Source organism: Carassius auratus, unplaced genomic scaffold, assembly GCF_003368295.1.
Source record: "Carassius auratus strain Wakin unplaced genomic scaffold, ASM336829v1 scaf_tig00014496, whole genome shotgun sequence".
Lineage (NCBI taxonomy): Eukaryota > Metazoa > Chordata > Actinopteri > Cypriniformes > Cyprinidae > Carassius > Carassius auratus.
Genome location: NW_020524502.1, coordinates 253,075 through 274,084, shown reverse-complemented (window position 1 = coordinate 274,084; position 21,010 = coordinate 253,075). Strand labels below are relative to the sequence as shown.

Sequence of the window (21,010 nt, the reverse complement as noted above, 5' to 3'; positions counted from 1 at the left end):
AGTTCACACAAAGAAGAAAATTCTGTCATCATTTATTCACGCTCATGTCGTTCCAAACCTGTATGAGTTGCTTTCTTATGTTAAACATGAAGATATTTTGAAGATTGCGGGTAATGTTTAACATAAGAAAGCAACTCATACAGGTTTGGAATGGCATGAGCGTGAGTAAATGGTGACAGAATTTTCTTCTTTGTGTGAACCATCCCTTTTACCAGTTTGTAAGGATCTCTTTGATTAATTCATGATGCAATTTTTTTAAGATAACCTATGACAGATTTGTAAATCGTTAGCATATTATTTAATAACTTGTGAGTGTATAGAATGTTTTGTAAATTATTAGTTCATCATTATCTAATCATTTATAAATGACTTATAACTGAACATTATTATAAAGTTTTACCCAAAATTTTGTTAAGGCATCAGTTCCCGGGACGCCAGTTCCATTGCGTAACATTCAATGTTTTCACATGTTGTTTTTTTTATAATTTGTTTCTACAATTGGGATGCTGTTTCATAATAAATCATACTCCGCTGTCGAGTTCCTGGGATGATGAACTGTGTCTCATGCCTGTTGGCTGAACCTGAGGCACTGAAAAACAGTCATAGTTTTAAATTATCCTTTTAAATCAATTTAAATCAATAAATGAATTTAAGGCTTTATAATTGCCTCTTTGAGTTTAGCAAAAAAATGTAAAAACAACACTGAATGTTTTCACATGCTTGTTTGTGTCTGCGATTTAAGATGCAGTTTTATAATAAATGTTGCTTGTTGCTACAGCAATAAAACCATTCTTGTGAATTTGGTAGTAGATCTTTACTTCATGTTATAGGTTGCCCTTTGTTTCTTCTTTAGTGAGTGTATGGATAAGCACAATTTCTGCAAAACAAATAGATTTTTTAGAGGGTGGTTTATTTCAGCATGTTTAGAACTAAGAAATGCAGATCAAATGGACAGCTTGCAATGGCCACTTGTGAAAATTGTTTTATTGAGTTGTCTCCAGTAAAACTCTGTTCTTCACAGCAAAACAGTTTTTTTTTTAATCAGTATGATAATCTTGTACCAATATGTAGGTATGATTTAGACATCAGTGTATGTGTGTTTATATGTCCTGAAAGGTGATGAAATTAATATTTGTACTCATATGTAGGTTAAAAATCTGGTTGTGCAAAAATATGCTTTAAATTAAAATCTTAACAGATTACTGTCATAACAAAACCATTGGCAACCTAAAACTGTTTTCAGCTTGGCTCTAGCTGCTTTAAAAAGGCATGTCCCCATATGTGAGGTATTTTTTATATGTACCAGTTTTTCACAAAAACGCGTATGTGTGTGTGTGTGTGTGTGTGTGTGTGATTGGTAGTGTATTTATGGATAAAAGGAATTAAGCAAAAAATAATTTTAGAGCAAAGACCACTTAAGTGTTAGGTAATTGTTGCATTGTATAATTAATATAATTAAACGCAGTGTGGAGCTGATGTCATATCAGCTTTTTTAATGCATTGTATGGGAAACATTTTTTTTATTTTTCATTTTTAATTTCCCACACGATGAGTCAAAATGCGGTCAGAAGATGTGGTCTCTAGGTTCACTGGGAAGTTCCTACCTCACCATCAACATCAGACGGCAGGATCCCTTTAATGGCAGCAAAGATTCTCAGGTGTTCCTCTACAGTGAGCAAATCAAAGATGATGTTCAACTGGGGGCATATACCAACCAGCTGTTTCATCTCAGCCCTCACTGCTATCTCTGCCACAGGAGAGCCATAGATGGTTGCCGTGCCTATGCGTAAAACACAGAATAATAGAATCGTGAGTATAGCTACAGTACAGCTTCAGTTTTGGCAAAGGTTAGAGATCCAGAATGAGTTAAATGTGTTCACAATATTTTTCTTATGCATCACACGTCTGACCTTCTGTAGGGGGGCAGATGCCACACAGGATGTTCATGAGGGTGGATTTTCCTGCTCCACTGTGACCCAGCAGGGCAGTAATCTGACCCTCATAGATGTCCAAAGTCAAACCTATAGATCACAAATGTACAGAAGACAAAACATTCACGTACACGTAAGAGCCAGAAGTCTGGTCATACACTTCATTTTTAAGGCCAAGATCATGTGCACTATGAGACTTTAGTACTATGGAGGTAAAAAGTGTTGTGCTGACTTTAAGCATTTTATTTACATTATACAAAAAGTTATGTAGCCCTCAAATCAATAAATTCTGAGCAAGAGGATGCATACACAATTTGTGTATCCTGAACAAGCAAATCTCACAATTTGGACACAGGTTGGAAGTCTCACCTCTCAAAGCCTCCACTTTGGTGTCTTTTGCTCTGTAGATTTTACGAATATTGCAGATCCTAACAAGAGTAAAAAAAAAAATAAACACAGAAATGGTTAATAAATGGGTTGCTCTGGCTGGAAGCCAGCTCTCTTCAAGCCCAAATCTATCCAGGTTTTGAAGGATTTAAACATACATCTGGTCTAAAAACATTGCTTCCTTTTCCAAACTGCTCTCTAAATCACTTTACTGGTCTGAATATGGAGATAAAAATAAAATAAAATAAAGATAATAAAGGAAGGAAGGAAGGAAGGAAGGAAGGGAGGAAGACAGACCAGACAGACAAATTGTGGACCACTGTTCGCTTTGTGTTTCAAGACTGCACCTGATAACCTCTTTCCCTCTAAACTCAGGAGAAACCACCTCCACCGATTCATCATTCACTGGGGGTCCGTTGACCTCGCCCTCATACACAGAGCTCACCTCCACATAGCGCTTTGACCAATAGGATGGCTGTAGGAAGTACAGCACTGAGCGCCTTGTGCCAAACTCGCCTGAAGGAAGAAATGGACATTTATGTGAGAAGGTCACAAATACCTCCATCCCAGTTAAATAATAACTAAATAATAACTATTTGTAATAACTAATAAGTAATAACTATTTGTGTGTGTATTATTTAGAGCAGGCACATAATGATTTTTATGGCATATTTAAATTATTTTAAACCTTTGAAGTCTTAAGCTAAAAAAGTGTGCTGGTGCAATCTTCCCCTTAAGAAAAGGAACATTTTGTGGTCTACTTAAAAAATAAATTAAGAAAAAGTATATCTCAAGCATCAAAATCATTCTCAAATCAGATTAAATGGACAGTAAACAAACACATTCTTGTTTCCAGGCTGATCAAATTAATTTGCATTGGTATAAATCTGTATATGACACCTGAATATAAACATAGTTCTGTGGCTCTAAACTGGTTATGCAAAATGCTTTGTCACCTGGTAGCACTTGGTCCAGGTAAATGGCTAAAAGCAGATAGAGAATGCAGTCCAACAACAGCATGACCATAGGAACATAGAGGGCGTGAGGACCATTCCCCAGAGAGGAAAACACTGCACCGTCCCCCTGAGCTTCCAGATACACCACCTACACAACAAACAGTGCCAGTGCCATTTTGGACTTCTTTATTGTTAACCATAACTAACTACATTATGACCCCAAACTTTTGGATGGTAATGCATCCTCGCTAAATAAAAAAAATATTACCTTAAAAAAAAAAAAAAAGAACACCATGGAGTGCGTTTGTGGAGAAAGGTGTTACCTGGGTGATGCCGATAGAAAAGGCGCTGGGAGACAGAAGGCAGAGAAGCCACACGGCTGACTGGGGGAAATCTCTCATCAGAACAGTGAAAAGAGATAGACACGCTAGCACCACAGTCAGTATAAAGCCCACTGTACTTGCAAACTTGGGCTTCTTAAACAAAGGGGTCAACATGAAGGAGAAGCAAATCTGTGGGATTTTTGAAGAAAGGTTTGAGTTCAGCAAACTTAAATGTAACACACTGATCTTACAGTGTTCAATTCATCATCTCATGTTAAAAACAACAACAGACCCTTACATTTTTTAGTCTTAATGGCACATTTGACACCACTTTTCACAATACAATCAATTCCCAATGTATAAAACCAAAACCGGTCCAGTATTTTTTTCACATTGTATATCCTGTTCCATTTAGAAATGTCACATTGTGGAAATAACCCGCAAATGTGGTTTCATTTATTGAAGAAAATACACTTTAATGCTGACAAAACTTTATGGCTAATGCTTTCTTGAAGAAATTCTGTCAGATATTTTACCAGTACTGTCATACCCCACTGAGCCAAAAGAAAACCAATGCAGCAGAAAGCAATTTAGCCTCGGAAAACGAAAATGAAAACTAATAACACATTCAGTATGATCCCAGATTAGCCTGTCACTCATATGACTGCTCTCAGTGTAGCCAGAAATCAAGACCTGAGGCCAAATGAGTGACGGCCATTTAAATGGCTTTGCGCACTCTAAAGCTTTGAGTCGCTATTGTTCAGGATGTGATTGGAGGTTTGCTAGGACTTACAGAAGATATTCCATAGAGGAAAATTAGGAGGAAGATGACAAAGAAGTTGCTGTTGGAGAACAGGGGTGTACAGGTTGCTATTACAGCCATGAGAATAGACATGGTCGTCACTAATGCAGCATAGAGGAGGCCCCATGAAAGCCTAAAGAAATCGGAAGAAAAGTTTACAGCCATTTTAAATTGGCTATGAATTATAATGTCCTGCAGTGGATACACTTACCAAAAGGCAGAGTCATACAATCCCATCATGCCCATTGTGTCTTTCAGCCGCTGCTCTTTTTCAGCCACCACATTGACAATGAGGAAATAGACAAAGGGTGTAAACACCAGCACTAGGTAGATGGAGATCAGGGCATAATGCGACTTCTGGACCTCCACTGTACCCGGATGTCCCATCATCACTGCACGCACTTTTAGTTCGTTCCACACGGGACGTTTGGTCTTCATCTGAAAAAGAATGAAGGCGTAATATGGGAGCAAAAAATCATACGACTCAGCATTAAAGAATCCTAAAAGAAAACCTTAATAATGGTTTCCACGAAAAAGTATATAGAATCCTGAAAAAAAAAAAAAACTTCATAATTGTTTCCACAAAAATACTTAGCATCACAACCGTTTTCAACATTGATCATTTTTCGAAAGCAATAATAAAAAATCGTTCTTCAGCAGAAAATTAGCATATCAGAATGATTTCTAACGGGATCGTGTGAAGACTAGTTATGGCGTCTTTTAAAAAAGGTTTAGCTTTTAACAGTTAATATATGTTCATCCCAGGCTTCCGCAGGCAGATGCACTCCATTTTAATAGCTACAATGATTCAATACCAATAAATTATTCATCCATGCCGTTTCAAACCTGTATAATGGCAGCATCAATGAGAGACTGCAGCCGTATGAATCCAGAGTACCAGTATCTGGTGGCCTGGCAGTTGACATAGTCTATGTAACAGCGTGCTGTGAAAAAAAAAAAAAAAAAAAAAAACCACCCATCATACCAGCTCCTTACATTACAGATCAAATGGTTACAAAGTGAATGTCATTTGCATTAAAAGGAGGTCGTCAATTAATCAATGAAGAAGCTAAATCATGTGCCACAGCTGCTGTGGCTTTAAGACTTCAGCACTGAGTGATTCTCACTTATGGATTCGCTGAAGTCAGGCAGAGGGAGTTGGTCAACCGGGAATCGCAGAAGGTACTCCATCGAATCCAAGAAGACCACTCCTACAAAGCCAACTGGATCAGCGAGACTGGCATTCTCCAATTGTTCCTCAGTGGAGAACATCTCTAATCGCTCATTCATGACTGAGGATTCAACACCCACAAACAAATAAAAAGAAACACGCACACACACACACACACACACACACACACACACACACACACACACACAGGAAGTACTCTTTAAAAACCATCAGAGTCAATGCTACCAAACCATTAATTAGCAAAGCATTCAGTAACAAAAGAATACACCATGCAAAACCGTATTTTTCGGACTATAAGTCGCACCTGAGTATAAGTCGCATCAGTCCAAAAATACGTCTTGACGAGGAAAAAAACATATATAAATAAATATATAAAACTATAAGTCACATTTATTTAGAACCAAGAGAAAACATTACCGTCTAGAGCCGCAAAAGGGTGCTCTATGTCTTCAGTGGTAGCATAGAGCGCCCTCTCACGGCTGTAGACGGTAATGTTTTCTAATGGTTCATTTCTATTGGCTCATTTCTCTCAGTTCATGTCAAATTAATTTTGATAAATAAGTCGCACCTGACTATAAGTCGCAGGACCAGCCAAACTATGAAAAAAAGTGTGACTTATAGTCCGGAAAACACGGTAGCTGTTTGCTTTAAATTAGAAACTTGATTTATGCAAAAAACTTTACAGATCAGTGTAATGTTCTAGTGTTATTTTGTCAAAATAAAAAGTAAAATTTGTACAAATGTAAACTTTTAAAAAAGAAAATTTAAGAAATACAACAATAAATCTGACGTACGCAGTTCCCGTGCCACCTCTTCCATGATGTGATTGGTTACATTGTTGATGGGGGTGTAGCCGAGACCTTTGATTGACAGGTTCCGTTCATTCTCCAGCTCTTTGCTGCTGATACTGCCGTATGAAACGTGAGGGTTGAGGGTGCTAATGAGGATGAGGAAGCCCAGGAGCAGCAATGGCAAGATCAACTCCTGCAAAGAAAGAAGAGCAACAATTACATTTGACAAAGCAATGTTGTGTAAAATATACTGTCCTAAAAAAAAAAAAAAAAAAAAAATTCAATAATATAAAAATAATTACAAAATACTGTAAATATATATTTTGTATCTGGAGTAATAGAGGTTAAATATATATATATATATAAAAAGTTAAAGTTAATTCGTACGGACATGTTCTCAAATGCTTGATATGCTGCCTTTGGGAGGCCATAAACACACAGTGCCAGTAAGGGTTTCCAATCATCCCATTTTATTTGCTAGAACATGACATGAGTTCAGCTTTTAATGTGCCTGGAGGATGTGCACTACAATCTTTGCTGCAAAAAGTTCTGGGGAATTCATTTTAAGACCACATTGAAGAAAGTCATTGATTTAATGATTTACATAATTCCAGTACTGGATTCTTATTGGTCAAATTGGCCATTCCCTTCCTTAAAACCAAAATGTATTATTACAAATTGTAAAAGTATTATGTTTTTGCAAGTTTACACTACCGTATATATACACAATTCATTTTGTTCCATTTACAACCACTTTCCATAATGGATCATAACAATTTTCCCTTTACAAAGTCAGTTTAAAAGTACTTAAGTGTTGATAGTAGGTGCTGAGATGAAGGCACTAAAACAGAGTCAACAGAGTGGATTGACGTAAATAAATATTAAGAAACAACAGTGCTGCATGATAAATTTTATTTTATTTGTGATTATGATTTCTGCTTCTCTCTATTAAGCATAACTGCATCTGATGTCTTGCAGTCTAGATCTGCGAGCAAACCACACAAGTTGCCATTCTTTTGATTTGTGCTTATGTGCAATAATTCTGATAAAATAAAAAAAACGCAATTTTTTCAAGCAATTTGTTCTTAACATTTTCAAGAAAATAAGACTTCATATCTTCATTTCTCATCTCAAATAAATTCATCTTGATTTAAGGATGTTTAGATATTTTCGTATTGGAAAACAAGGAAGATGCCTGCAAAATTTACTGACATAAATTCATACATTTAAGACTTTCTGCTATGATTTAAGACCTTTATTGGTGGAAATACAAATTGAAACTTTTTAGGACACACAAAAACTCTGGGTTGAAATGGACTTTTCAAGTCTTTTCTGGTGAAGACTGTACAAACTTCAGAGGGAGCTCAATACCATTGCAAGAGACATGGTAAAGCTTTAATAGTGCAACATATTCGGAGCGGAGAAGCAAGCATATGATGTCAGATGAAAGGCACCTGGAGACTCTGTTGTTTGGTCCTCCATTTGATCAGCAGGTTTTTGTAGAGCAGGCTCCTCGTTTGATGCCAGACTCCAGCATATCTTCTGGTTTTAGGCTGCATTCTTCCAGCACGCTTCAGCTGACAGGCACATGCATCAGAGAGCTGCAAAAGCAAAGTTTGGCCATTTTTTTATTTTTTTTGCTTTGCATTTGTCATGCCAACAGTATGTTTCTTCACAAATCATAGTTCATATTATTCTGCAAAGCTAAGATAAGATAAGATGTGACTGATTAATAAATACATAAATTAAATAAAAACAATTGCGAATTTATATCTCAATCTTTTTCATCATAACTTAGTTTACATCTAGCATTTTTTTTCTGAGTCTAAATTTAACAGTTCAACCCCCACAAACAAAACAACTTATGCTATTTCATATGCAGATATTAAACTTTTTATCATTCACAACTAAACCTCGTCCTCAAAGTTTCCCACATCAATTGTAACCACTTGCATGATGTTTTATGCAGAATGTTATTGCGCGTTCAGAAGGTCGCGTGCATCCGACATATTGCGCATGCAGATCAATAACGGCAGGGCTGGGCTTTCGCCTCCTCTTTTTTCTTTAAAATAGAGTACATATGTAGAACAAACCGATAAAACTACCGATGTAATAATACGTTTTGTTCGCTGCTCTCGGTGTGTAAACACTGACAGTTAACGCTAAGTGGCTAACAGTTTTACGTCAAGCTTAAACAAGAAAGTGCACTTACGTATCAAATACATTAAGACATGTCTTTCCTTTCCTCCAAATTCGCTTTATTCTTTCCAAATAAAAATACTTTGGGAAATAGATAAACAGGGATGAGATACAGGGCGGTGTTGTCAACACTAATCGCGCCTCTGCCATCAGCAGACCGACCAGTCATTCAACCAATCAACGCAGCGCTGCAAGTTACGAGAGTCGTGATTCGTCGGTGTATTCACACCAATCACGAGCCCTCAGAACTTGTAGGACTTCCCTAAATGGTTGTGTGGTTTGTATTTGACCTCATCAACACAACTTCGACCCCACCTGCCTACTGTAGGTTCCTAAAAAGGAAACAGTTCTAAACAATGACTGATTAAATAATTCATCATATAGAAACGTGTGAAGGTTAGTTTGCCTCGCATGTGGGCTGGGTGCATTTGAAGGCCTCAAGGCCAAACCGACTGAGCTTAAGAACAAAGAATACAAAGATAGAAAAACTACAGAAGGGAAGGGAGATGTGTGTAAAACTTATTAAAATCCTATGATGTGTAATCCTCTGCAACACTGGTCACCTGGAAAGTGGTAGATAAGTGAAGTCTGCAGGCATATCGGCTTTGTTGTCTTCTTGAAATAAAGTAAAATTTTGACTTCTAGAACTCAGCATTATTTTGCAAGACAGAGAAGACTTTTTGTCCACAACATGATGTCCTTAGAACTGACCTCAACAAAACTATATATGTATGAAAGTGATATGTACAGTGCATACACTACTACAATAACTTTGTCAATCAAATTTATTTGGTTACAAAAAAGGTATAAAATTAAGAGTAGAAAAAAAAAAGCATATGCATGTATAATTCTGAAAAACAAAACAAAAATAGTCTTTTCAAAGAAAAGGCAGACTTTTTTTTCATTTTTTGATTAAAAACATTCCACTACAGTTTGCCATCTTGTCTGGTACTAAGAACTAACACAAACCCAAAAGGATTTGGGGGAAAACAGCTATGCTGAAACCTGCGTGACAGTGAGGCAAATTTACTTTGATTATTAGCAGTAAACACAAAATGACATCAGCAAATGAATCGGTCACAGAAGCCGGACATATGAATCATTAGCAATGTGACAGTACATTCATTTGTGCAAGACCTGAGGGAGCAATACTTTCACAGCCAGAGAAGCTGCAAAATATATATATATAGCTCCCTGGGGAATGAGAGGGGTATATTTGATTCCTCAGTCGCATAAACAAGCATCACCGTTTCAGTTCTGCTGATTTAAATATGTTTTTGGGAATTGCTTAATGTGTTTCAGTTGTCACTTTAAGGCCTGATATACATATTCAGTCGGAAGGCATCTGGGGCAGGTTTCATCCCCTGTCCCATTGGCTCGGCTTGTGTTTGCATGTCTTTGTATGAAGTTTCTACACAATTCAAGGCCATTGAATTCATGACAATCCATTATTGCCACCAAAAATAAATGAAGACATTGTAACGTAGCTAAACAGGGGCACACTGTCTTTCTTTGTAGCCCATTTTTCATGTGATCTGATACATTTCAGTAATGTTTTATCAACCACTGTACAGCTCTTTCATCTGGATATAAGAAGAAACCTTCCACTTGGTCTCTACATGTGTTACTGGTTCCATAGTGCTGATGATGGGGTTGAAAGGAGACAGTCTATGTTCAGACCAGGCTTCAGTGTTTGCGGGTGCGCTGACCCCCTGCTCCGGTGGTTGTGACGTACAGGAGAGGCTGAAGTTGCCTGGTTTGGGGGCCACGCTTGATGAGGTGAGTGGAGGAAGGGACATCTGCTGTTGATCCTGTGGAGAATTAATAAAGGTCAACAGGAAATCAAAACTGACTCTAGAACTTTCTTAATTGTTGTTCTTAGTGTAACTGAACACAATACATCTGTGCATAAAAAAATAAAAAAAATAAAATACTGGAATTCACTGAACACAAATTCGATGGAACTAATTACAAATTTATCTTGCAATAAATGTATGCATTAATTAATACATCATGAATGAGTAAATTAATAAATCATTAAAAAATAATAATAATTTAATATCATACCTGTTTGGGGAATATTGTGAGAGGGTCGAACTTTTGTAAGCTGAGGCTGGGCTCTGTGTTGGGGTCTCAGAACGGGGGCCGGGGGATGACCGTTAATGTGCAGGTGGGGATCAGAAGTGCTGTCCAGGGGACGAAATCGCTGGCTTGTGTTCTTAGCCTGAGACAACTATGGGGTGGAGAAAATATTGAGTTTAAAAAAAATAAAAATAATAATATTATATATATATATATATATATCAGCAAGGGATTGTGATTTTTTTGGGAAATTAATACTTTTATTTAGTATTTAGGCATTCAATTTATCAAAAGTGCTAGTAAAGGCATAATGTAAGGCATTCAATATTACAAACAATTTCTATTTTTAAAATGCTGTTTTTTTTGAACGTTCTATTAATCAAGGAATTAAAACATTAAAAAAAAATTATAATAACAAGCAGCTAAACGTTAAAGCAGCTGCTTGTTAGCAGCTAAACCCCCCCCCCCCCCCACACACATATTAGAGTATTACCGTATTTACTATAAGTCGCACCCGAGTATAAGTCGCATCAGTCCCAAAATACGGCTTGACGAGGAAAAAAACACATATAAGTCGCAACGGACTATAAGTCACATTTAATTTGACCCACGAACCAGGAGAAAGCATTACCGTCTACAGCCGCGAGAGGGCGCTCTATGCTGCTCAGTGTAGACTATAGGAGCAATGAGCAGCATCTCTAGCAGCATACAGCGCCCTCTGGCGGCTGTAGATGGTAATGTTTTATCTTGGTTCATTTCTCTCGGTTCATGTCAAATTAATTTTGATAAATAAGTCGCATCTGACTATAAGTCTCAGGACCAGCCAAACTATGAAAAAAAGTGTGACTTATAGTCCAGAAAATACGGTAAAATGATTTCTGAAGGATCATGTGACACTTGAAGGCAAGAGTAATGACTGCTGAAAATTCTGCCTTGCCTCTTAAATTAACACAATATGCTTAATTGTCATAAAAATGTATTGTCATAAAAATACATTAAATTTTAATAACGCAAGATACAACTTCTTCTTTTGGGGTGAATTATGACCTGAACAAGTTTTCGCGAGATTCATCCATTCATCTAAAAACTCACTGCTTGTCCTGTGACTTCAAAGGATCGAGATCTCCTCTTGCGCCTGCGACCCTCAAAGTCCTGCTCTCGTGCAGCGGGGTTCTTCACAGCCTGGCGGTTCCGCGGCCGTGTCCATGTGCCGCCAGGTGCGGGGCCGTCTCCCGTGCTGCTGGACAGGTTGTCATCGGAGGTGGCATGGCATAGCTCTGGGCTGAGCTGTCTTCCACGCCGCAGCACCAGGCCTTTAGGGGGCACCTCAGTCAGAGACAGGTTACTCTTGTGCTTCTTGGGATCTAGGGGGGAAGGTGGTGGAGGCAATCGCAGGGCATCTATTTCTAGAACCTTAGAACGGCGTCGAGCAGCCTTGACTGCAATGTTCTGCACACCTCTTAGAATCTGCTGTCTCTCTGGAAGGAAAACAGTTCAGGGAAGAAGCCATGTAAGATTTGCCTCAACTGACCAATCAGAATCAAGAGATCCAAGGAGCTGTGTAACAGCACAAAGATGAAAGAGCAGAGGGACTCTAACCTTTAGGAGTCAGAGGGGCATCAGTGCCGTTTTCACTGCTCTCAGGTGAGGAGTCCAGATGGCTGCTCATACTGTGACTGAGATGGCTACATCTCAAAGCTTCATCCAGGACAGATGGCAACAGCTGCAGAGATACAGTCAGCATAGTGTCAGACGCATTCATTTATTCAGTACACTCAGTTAAAAAACAGAGAAACCAATTCAAATGTAGAATAAACACAATATTCATTCTTTCTGTGAATATTTTTTCAGATTTTACCATTTTCATATATACTCCTGTTCAAAGCGGTCAAGATGTCAAAGACATCTCACCAAAGTTGCATTTGTCTGACCAAAAATACATTAAAAACTAATATTGTGAATATTTTTTACAATTCTTAAAAAATGTCTTCTATTTAAACACATTTTAAAATGAGTTTATTCCTGTGGGGCAAAGCTGAATTTTCAGCATCGTTACTCCAGTCTTCAGTCATCCTTCAGAAATCTTTCTAATATGCTGATTTGAAGCCCAATAAGCATTTTGTGTTATTATATATTTAAATAAGCAAGTGTTGAAAACTCTTTCTTATTCTGTTTAATATATTTGTGGAAACTAGACACTTTATATATATATTAGTTTTAAAGAACAGTTTATATATATATCTTTCTGTTATATTATAAATATTGTTACTGTCAGTTTTGCTAAATAAAAGTACAAAAACAAATTATTTGTGACCCTGGACCACAAACCCAGTCATAAGTAGCATGACTGTGTTTGTAGCAATACATTATTGTTTTTTTTTTTTTTTTTTTTTTTTAATCCCACTACTTTATTTTATTTTATTTTATTGCAAAAATTGTTAGGATATTAAATAATTATTATGTTCCATGAAGATACTCTGTAAATTTCCTACCATAAATATATCAAAACTTCATTTTTGATCAGTAATATGCATTGCTAAGAACTTTATTTGGACAGCTCTAAAGATGAGTTTCTCAATATTTAGATTGTTTTGCACCCTCAGATTTCAGATTTTCAAATAGTTGTGTCTCAGCCAAATATTGTCCTATCTTAGCAAGCTTATTTATTCAGCTTTCAGATGATGTATAAATCTCAATTTCTCAAAAAAATGTGCCCTTATGTGGTCGAGGGTCACATTACAGTAAGCTGCAATTGTAGACTCCCAGAAGCTCACCTCTCTGTTGCCCTGGCCATTGATGTGAATGGGTGGTGGGGTCATCACTACAGAGTTCTTCATCTGTTTGTGACTACTCTTAAACACTCGGTCTCTGTATGGGCAGGAGAACATTTTTAACTTAGAAGTAAAAGCATGTGAACAAACTCAGACTCTTTTAACACAATATGAAGGAAGTAGTTATATTGCAGTTCTTTTTATGTCCACAGTACAAGCAGTATATTCCTTGCTATTTTTTTTTTTTTTTCACATTCACAAAATTCAAAATATTTTTGACCATTAAAGCTTTCCATACAAGGAAATATTTTTAGTTTAGGGGAAATGCCAAAAAGGAATCACATGAATTTGCTTTGAGCTCTTCTTACCCATCAGGCTCTGGGAGAATCGGAGGCAGCGTGTGTCTCCTCAGTTTTGTCCGCCCTTCTCTGTTGTCTGAACCCAGGGTGCGAACACTTTCTTGGTCTGAATCCATCTCCTGCAAGGGGTCACGACCTCTACTGGGGAGGGTGATCTTGGGTAGGGAACCCTCCTACAGAGATATGTGTTAACATGTTCATGATCACTCTACTTTTATCATGTCGTTCTCTTGAAAAACTCGTTTTACTGTTTTAATGTTCCATGTGAAGGAAAAGCTATTCAGGATTTTGGAAAATTGTGCACTGATGTTTTGTGCAAAATATGAGCAATAATGTGTATTCACAAAGAGTCAATTTTGATTTGATGTTGACTTGAAAATCCCTGCTTGACATACCCTAAGAGTACGGATGGTGAACTTGTCCAGGGCCACGACTCTGTCCAAGTTCTTCTCATCCATTTGCTTCATGTACATCTCATAGAGCTCTTGAAGATGAGGAGGAACCAGGAGACTGTGATCTGCAGAAACAACTTCTTATTACATTTATTTTCCCACAAGAACATGTATGTATGTATGTATGTGTGTGTGTGTGTGTGTGTGTGTGTGTGTGTGTATACACACACACACACACACACACACACACACATATATTTTAGCTAGAACTATACTGAACCCTCATATTGCATCACTCTAGAAAACGTGACTGCCACAGTTTGGCCTGATTCATCTGTGGCTGAGATTTCGGTGCCATTTCTTATTCCTGCGAATGACTCACCATCAATAAACTGCCGCTGCTGCTGGATGATCTCATGGCAGAGGTGTCTGTGCTGTTCGAAACGCTGCACTACCACGTTTTTCTGTCGGATCACGTTGTCCTTGAGCAGTGCGCTGGATTGCATCTCTGCGTTCTCGATCTCCAGCTCGTGAACCTTGCAGAGGAGGCAAAGCACTTCCCTCTGCTCCTCTGAGCTCACACGGCAGGGGAGAAGCTCTTCGAGATGCCGTGCTTTCTCTCTGAGCTCTGCCAGGCGCTGCTCCAATCCGGCCTAAAGAGAACTGCTGTGATGAGTGACTTTATTAACATAGCAAACCATGCACAGATTCTCTTTGCTTATAAGGAGTCTCAGTCTAAAAACAGAAAGCAAATGTATAAAGGTAGTATGCATTGCCTTTGCAGAGTGTTCCAAATGAATAACAAGTTATTATAAAAAGTTCACTGAAATGAACCGGTTAAACCAACTGATTCACTAAAAGGAATCAGACATAAATGTTAAACTCAGTGCAGTACTGTGAGTTTTTGAGGTGTTGTCCCTCCCTCTAGTGGCTAATAACAACATTACCTTCTGTTTCTGTATTTTCTTCTGGTCAGCCATGAGCGTGACCAGGTTCTCTCTGGCGATGGCCACTTCTTGTGTCTCTGTGCTGTCAGGTAAAGATTCTGGTGAGTCCGAGTCTTTTTCACTTTCATCCTTATTAAAACTCTCCTTTCTCCTCTCGCCCTGCCACTTCTTTCTTCTCCTGAAGCGTTCTTGCTCCCAGCTAGATGAATAAAAATAAAATATTTCACAAAAGAAGTGTATTCAATCTGAAATGATAAAACAACCGTGTTCAAGACTGTGGATGATGGTCTACTGGCTAAAGTGTCCAAATAGCTTCAGGACAACGTGTGTATGTAGCTATAATCTTTTTTTGTTGTTGTTTATGTGCAGAATGAAGACTCACTCAGTGATTGTCAGCAGGTGTTTGGATGTGTCAATCTGGATTTCCATGTTGCTGTTGTCCAGCTCCATAAGACGCTTCCTGATGTCCATCTGCTGTCTAAATGCATCGATCAGCTGCTCCCGCAGTTGGTCCATCTCAGCCCGGCTCTGCTGAGAGGAGTGAGCCTGCACCTCCGCTACAGGCAAACACACAAAAGATATGTTATGACACACTTCTGAGTGAGAATAGAACAGATTAGAAATAGAACTGAAAACAGATTTTTAGAGATGTTAAATCTAATGGCAAAATATAGTCAAAATAATATATTTTAAATATATAGTAAACATTTGTAATATAATAAAACAAAATCAATTACATTTATATTCTAATCAAACAGAAAAGAACCAGAAAGACCAGAATAGAACTGAATCATTTAGAAAATAATAATAGATACAATAGACCAGAATTATCTTGTTAACATTATCTTATAAAAAGAAAATAACACAATAGAGTAGAATCAATGAAAAAAAAATAAGAAAATAAAAAATAAGTATTGGAATAAAAAAAGACAGAATAATCAACAAGATTTAAAGAAAACAGAATGATTTAGAAAATAATATTATATAACAGATAACAATCTAATCAAGGAAACATTATCTATTCGAATTAAATAGAGTACAGTAGAGTAGAATAGAATTCAAATTAAAATCGAGATGATATCAATGGTACATACATACCACATAATAAAATAATCAAACCGAACATTAAACATCATATTAGAATAGAACAGAACGGAATAAAACAGAATAGAACAAAGAATAGAATAGAACAGAACAGAATAGAATAGAATAGAATAGAATAGAATAGAATAGAATAGAATAGAATAATCTCCCTTCACTTCTTACAGACAGGATGTTACCTTGAACATGGCGGATGTCTGTTCTGTCCGGGTTGAGCGTTCTGCTGGCCTGGTCTGCTATCTTTTTCTTCAGCCGCTGAATCTCGCTGCGCAGGTCAGAGATGATGCTGGTGTACTGGGCGATGTGATAGGACACATTCAACAGATTTCTCTTTACCTGCATAGGAAGAGTGATAGGATCGCAAACAGTAAAAAAATCTCTTCGCCAAACAGTTATATTGAGAAACGGCATTATAAAAAAAGTGTGTAACAAAAATAATCCAATAATCTTACCGACAAAGACATGAAAAACTTTCTGACCCAAACTTTTGAAAGATAATAATTGTTTTATCGTGTGTTAAACTAACCCGTGTGCGGATGCTTTTGGCACGGTCGGCATAAGTCAAGGTGTTCCGTGAATCCTCGAAGGCCAGAGATGCAGGGCTTATATGGGCAATCATCACCGTCCGACTGTTTCCCCCAAGAGAATCCTGCAGTCACGAGTTAACCCAGTAAGAGAACAAAAATCAAGAAAAATATCCCATATGCCTCTCTGTTCATGAAGATTCACTCCGCTGTACCTTGAGCAATCGCGTGAGCTTGCTGTCTCTGTAGTTGACATATTTGTTACCATTCTTTTCGCTCAAAGCATTGATGCAGTTCCCCAGCGCAAGCAAAGAGCGGTTGATATGAGCGCCCTCTTTTAACCTTTGACCCCTGTTTTGTGTCTGAAAGCAGAAACAGTATTTATCGCACCAAGTTTTTAAACTGTCAGTCTACATGCAGGTTAGAAGTTTGCTAGAGCTTCCAGCAGGGGGCGCTCTTGTATATGACATTTTCTGAATAAATGCTCGACAGGCTCGTCTTCCTCATCAATGGAGAACAAACAAGCACTCATGTTTCTGTGCAACAAAACCCCATAACCAGAAACAACGTGATCTGCATCTGTGCCTGTCACATGCATGTTTAATCCTACAGGGTGCCTGAGTGGTTAACATTTTTAACTGTTTCCATGGCATATACATTGCACGCTCTCTAAATGTGTTCTCTCATATCTTCCCATCTCATGAAGTAAGTGGAAATTTCACTTTAATATTAAACATGATTCACTTATCTTTCATCAAAATCCCCTGATTGGACCTGTGGAGGTGTTGCATCATAACGGATGACACAATCAACAAATATGTTCATTTACATGGCTTCATTTCCCTCCAACTTTATCACTTATAGTTAAATCACTCTTGGAATTGTTCCCTCGTCACTGGCTGATATATGATTCTGAATATATCTGAGGCCAGCTGTGCCAGCTTTATTGTAAAAAGAAAGATTGATGGCCTTGTATTAATGATTACCATCTTTATAGGCATATGTTTGAGCTTACCCACTGTGCCTTTATGTTAAACTAAAAGATGGATGGACTTTTATATTTCACACATCATACCTGTGAAGCCCGTTCAGACCCTGCCAGATCGATCATGAAGAGACGTGCGAATCGCACTTCCTGCAGGATGTCTCGACATCGGCTCTGTTGCCGTACGGCCACCTGCAGCACAGCGTGAGAGCGAGAAGACGTCTGATTGGCTGCTGTCGGCTCTTGAGTTCTCTGCTTGTTTCCTTTCATTAACAACTCCATGATCTGTGAGAGAGAGCGAAAACAAGAGGAAAAACTCAACATCCAGCTACACAGTACAATAATAAGTCAGAGGTTATATATATATATATATATATATATATATATATATATATATATATATATATATATATACAAACTTTTTATTATAAATGTTGAACAATTGTGCTGCTTAATATTTATATGGAAACTGATACATAAAAAAGCATTTATTTTTAAATAGAAATATTATGTGACATAAAAAATTGCCTTACTGTCACTTTTTGATCAATTAAGTGCATCCTTGTTGAATAAGGGTTTCACTATTAAATACTTATTTAAATATACACCCCTATTGTTTATATTAAGTATCATAGAATGCACATGAACAATGACTGCTGTAGCATTATTTATTTACTTTAATAACTCTCTCTCTCTCACACACATTATTTTAAGTAACATGGTGCTTGAATGATGTGTCTAACTGACCTCTCGTGCATTAATGGTGGAGACTTCTGTGATTCCTGCGACCTGTATTTCTCCCTTTGAGTCCTCTCTCAGGTCCAGAAACCCAGATGATGGATTCAGCAGGTCTCTTATCATCTCATTATAGATCTGAAACACAAGAATTAAGATGCTCAGATTTCAAGATTACAATCATCGTTTATGCATTTGACATTTACATTCAATGCATCTGACAGACAGACGCTTTTATCTGAGGTGACCTGCAGTGCAGAAATATCAGAACGTGCAATCTGTGACCTTTCCATTACTAGCAACATGCTCTACCAGCTGAGCACATGGACAATGCTGTAATTTGTGAAATATGAAAGGAACTACTGACGACAGACCACTGAATTATTGAACATTTAGTGCACACTGCAGCTGTGACACATTAAGTATTCACCTCATAAAACTATTCAAATTTTCAAGCCCAAAAAATACTGATTGCAATAATTCTGAATTAATTAGATATAGTAAATCAACACCTGTTTCAACCAATCAAAATCCAGAATATATGGTACAAACTGTCATATACAGGTGCTGGTCATATAATTAGAATATCATCAAAAAGTTGATTTATTTCACTAATTCCATTTCAAAAAGTGAAACTTGTATATTATATTCTGGATTGCTGCTGAGTGGTCCAATGTTCTCTGAGGAAAGTAAACTTTGCATTATGACAGCACCTATACAGTATTTTCAGGATGCTAGTGAAGAGATGAATGTCGCATTGAATATTTTAGGGTATTTCAATAAGCCTCATTCAACCCGGTTTAGAACAAGGCCACATCCTGAGCACCAACTGTGGTCACCGCAAAACTCTCAATTTAAGTCGTCCCAAACGTAATATTTCATCACTGTCAGTGAGGTCACTGTGATCTGCCGTAGAAATGTGATAATTTTAGGGTGACGCTGACAGTATGAAAAGAATCCATTGACAGAGAAAGAGTAGAAGACCCGTTAAAGATATAGATGGAAGGAAAGAGAAAATAGAGACAGGATAAACCGGGAGGTCTGAACCCAAACCACAGAAGCTCAGAATAAAAACGCTTTCTCTCCAGGGAAGCGTTGCCTTGAGCATTTGGACGGCCCAATGTAAACAGGAGTTTTAATGTGAAGGTGTAAGAAAAGCAGAGGACAGGAGAGCATTGTGCTCTTCACTGAGGTCGCTCTTTCCGTGTGTGGACGGAGTGGATTACTCATAGGTCTGCAGATCCCAAACACCCCTTTAACCTAAAGAAGTCACACAAATCTGTGTGTTTATGTGTGTACATCAAGATGCTAAAGCATACAAAGTGTGTGTGTTAGTGAGTGCACACAGGCAAAAAAAAAAAAAAACTCGCAAAAAATTATATTTCTGATAAGAATATAATAATACTAATAAAAAAGTATTTAGAATTATTAACAATTATTAACATATTCTTGTATAATTAAAATGTATGGTTCAATTACATACTGGGTTATAGGACACTGTAAGGTACTGCAGCACTTTCACCATTTTAAAGGAGAAATAACACGTTGTCAAACATCAGTCACTATAGAAATACTGCTGAACAGACTTTGACTGACAAAATGGGCAATGCAACATGTCGAGAAAAGAACACGAGACAGAAAGAGAAAAAAGACCCAGAGAACTGAAGTGGTGCTGCTGTCAGCTCAAACATGTGATCTCAAATGCACACGCATCAGCTGTCAAAAACAGGACAGAGCTATTGAGTTTGAAGGCTAAACTGGAGCTCTTGCTGCCAGAGATGAGCGCCCTCTCGCGGCTGTAAACGGTAATGTTTTCTCTTGGTTCTTGGGTCTAAATAAGTGAGACTTATAGTCCAGTGCGACTTATATGTTTTTTTCCTCATCATGACGTATTTTTGGACTCATATGACTTATACTCAGGTGCGACTTATAGTCCGAAAAATACGGTACACTGAAGGAGGTACCCAAGCCATATTTAGAGATCAGAATGTCAAATAGACTTTAGAGTAAACTTATTTAAATTCAAATTAAATTAAATTAAATTATTATTATTATTATTATTATTATTATTATTATTATTATTATTATTATTATTATTATTATATTAATACAATGCTTTTTTGGCTATTGGTAAAAATATACCCCAGCAACTTAAGACTTCTTTTGTTGTCCAGGGTCACATATAATATAATGGGTAATATTAGGCATTTTTCTTTTAAGATGCAATGCTGTGTTACTTGGCCAGTTACATGTTTCTTGGTCTGTTTCTAGGCTAACACAGTAGGGGATTGTTTTGAGTAAACTTTGTTCCATCACAACTCAAGAGGGGAAACAAGCTTTCTAGTATCAATACAACATCACCGTAATCAAAGATGCTGAGATAGTCACTAAGCCGACAAGATTACCCCTCCCTCAGGCAAACAGAGCTGATAAACAGACGTGCTATTGGCCGCTTGGCACAGGCCTGATGATTATCTTATCACATAACACTTAAGCTGTTACCCTTTTTTATTGTTAAAAACTAAATGAGGGC

At 37.5% G+C, this 21,010-nt stretch overlaps 2 protein-coding genes across 2 annotated transcripts in view; both read right to left on the bottom strand.

Annotated features, from left to right (window-relative positions):
• Positions 1–1,554: 1,554 nt before the first annotated feature.
• Positions 1,555–8,728, bottom strand: LOC113074395 (ATP-binding cassette sub-family A member 5-like). The gene is made up of 13 exons (XM_026247228.1): positions 8,595–8,728; positions 7,837–7,983; positions 6,386–6,575; positions 5,527–5,691; positions 5,246–5,343; positions 4,611–4,837; positions 4,391–4,532; positions 3,598–3,786; positions 3,275–3,422; positions 2,666–2,834; positions 2,301–2,359; positions 1,911–2,021; positions 1,555–1,780 (listed from the first exon to the last, which is right to left on the bottom strand). The coding sequence occupies exons 2-13, from the start codon at positions 7,939–7,941 to the stop codon at positions 1,587–1,589; spliced, it is 1,797 nt and encodes a 598-aa protein (XP_026103013.1). The 5' UTR covers positions 7,942–7,983; positions 8,595–8,728; the 3' UTR covers positions 1,555–1,586.
• A 656-nt stretch (positions 8,729–9,384) lies between these two features.
• The window catches only part of LOC113074394 (kinesin-like protein KIF19), a 31,767-nt gene continuing 20,141 nt past the window's right edge, over positions 9,385–21,010 (bottom strand). The window contains exons 6-20 of the mRNA XM_026247227.1: positions 18,490–18,615; positions 17,833–18,027; positions 16,973–17,119; positions 16,760–16,882; positions 16,413–16,569; positions 15,515–15,689; positions 15,133–15,331; positions 14,568–14,838; positions 14,189–14,310; positions 13,803–13,966; positions 13,438–13,531; positions 12,263–12,386; positions 11,756–12,141; positions 10,649–10,814; positions 9,385–10,392 (exon numbers count right to left, since the gene is read on the bottom strand). Of these exons, the coding sequence (XP_026103012.1) occupies positions 10,268–10,392; positions 10,649–10,814; positions 11,756–12,141; positions 12,263–12,386; positions 13,438–13,531; positions 13,803–13,966; positions 14,189–14,310; positions 14,568–14,838; positions 15,133–15,331; positions 15,515–15,689; positions 16,413–16,569; positions 16,760–16,882; positions 16,973–17,119; positions 17,833–18,027; positions 18,490–18,615 (2,574 nt within the window). The 3' untranslated portion in view covers positions 9,385–10,267. The remainder of the gene's footprint in view (positions 10,393–10,648; positions 10,815–11,755; positions 12,142–12,262; positions 12,387–13,437; positions 13,532–13,802; positions 13,967–14,188; positions 14,311–14,567; positions 14,839–15,132; positions 15,332–15,514; positions 15,690–16,412; positions 16,570–16,759; positions 16,883–16,972; positions 17,120–17,832; positions 18,028–18,489; positions 18,616–21,010) is intronic.

Bases quoted from the DNA above. Each gene is read 5' to 3' on its own strand.
- LOC113074395 (XM_026247228.1), bottom strand. From the start codon at position 7,941: ATGCAGCCTAAAACCAGAAGATATGCTGGAGTCTGGCATCAAACGAGG. The intron at 6,576-7,836 runs GTGCCTTTCATC...CTTTCTTTGCAG, and splicing joins CCAAACAACAGAGTCTCCAG to GAGTTGATCTTGCCATTGCT. The intron at 2,022-2,300 runs GTGAGACTTCCA...TGTGATCTATAG, and splicing joins CAAAGTGGAGGCTTTGAGAG to GTTTGACTTTGGACATCTAT.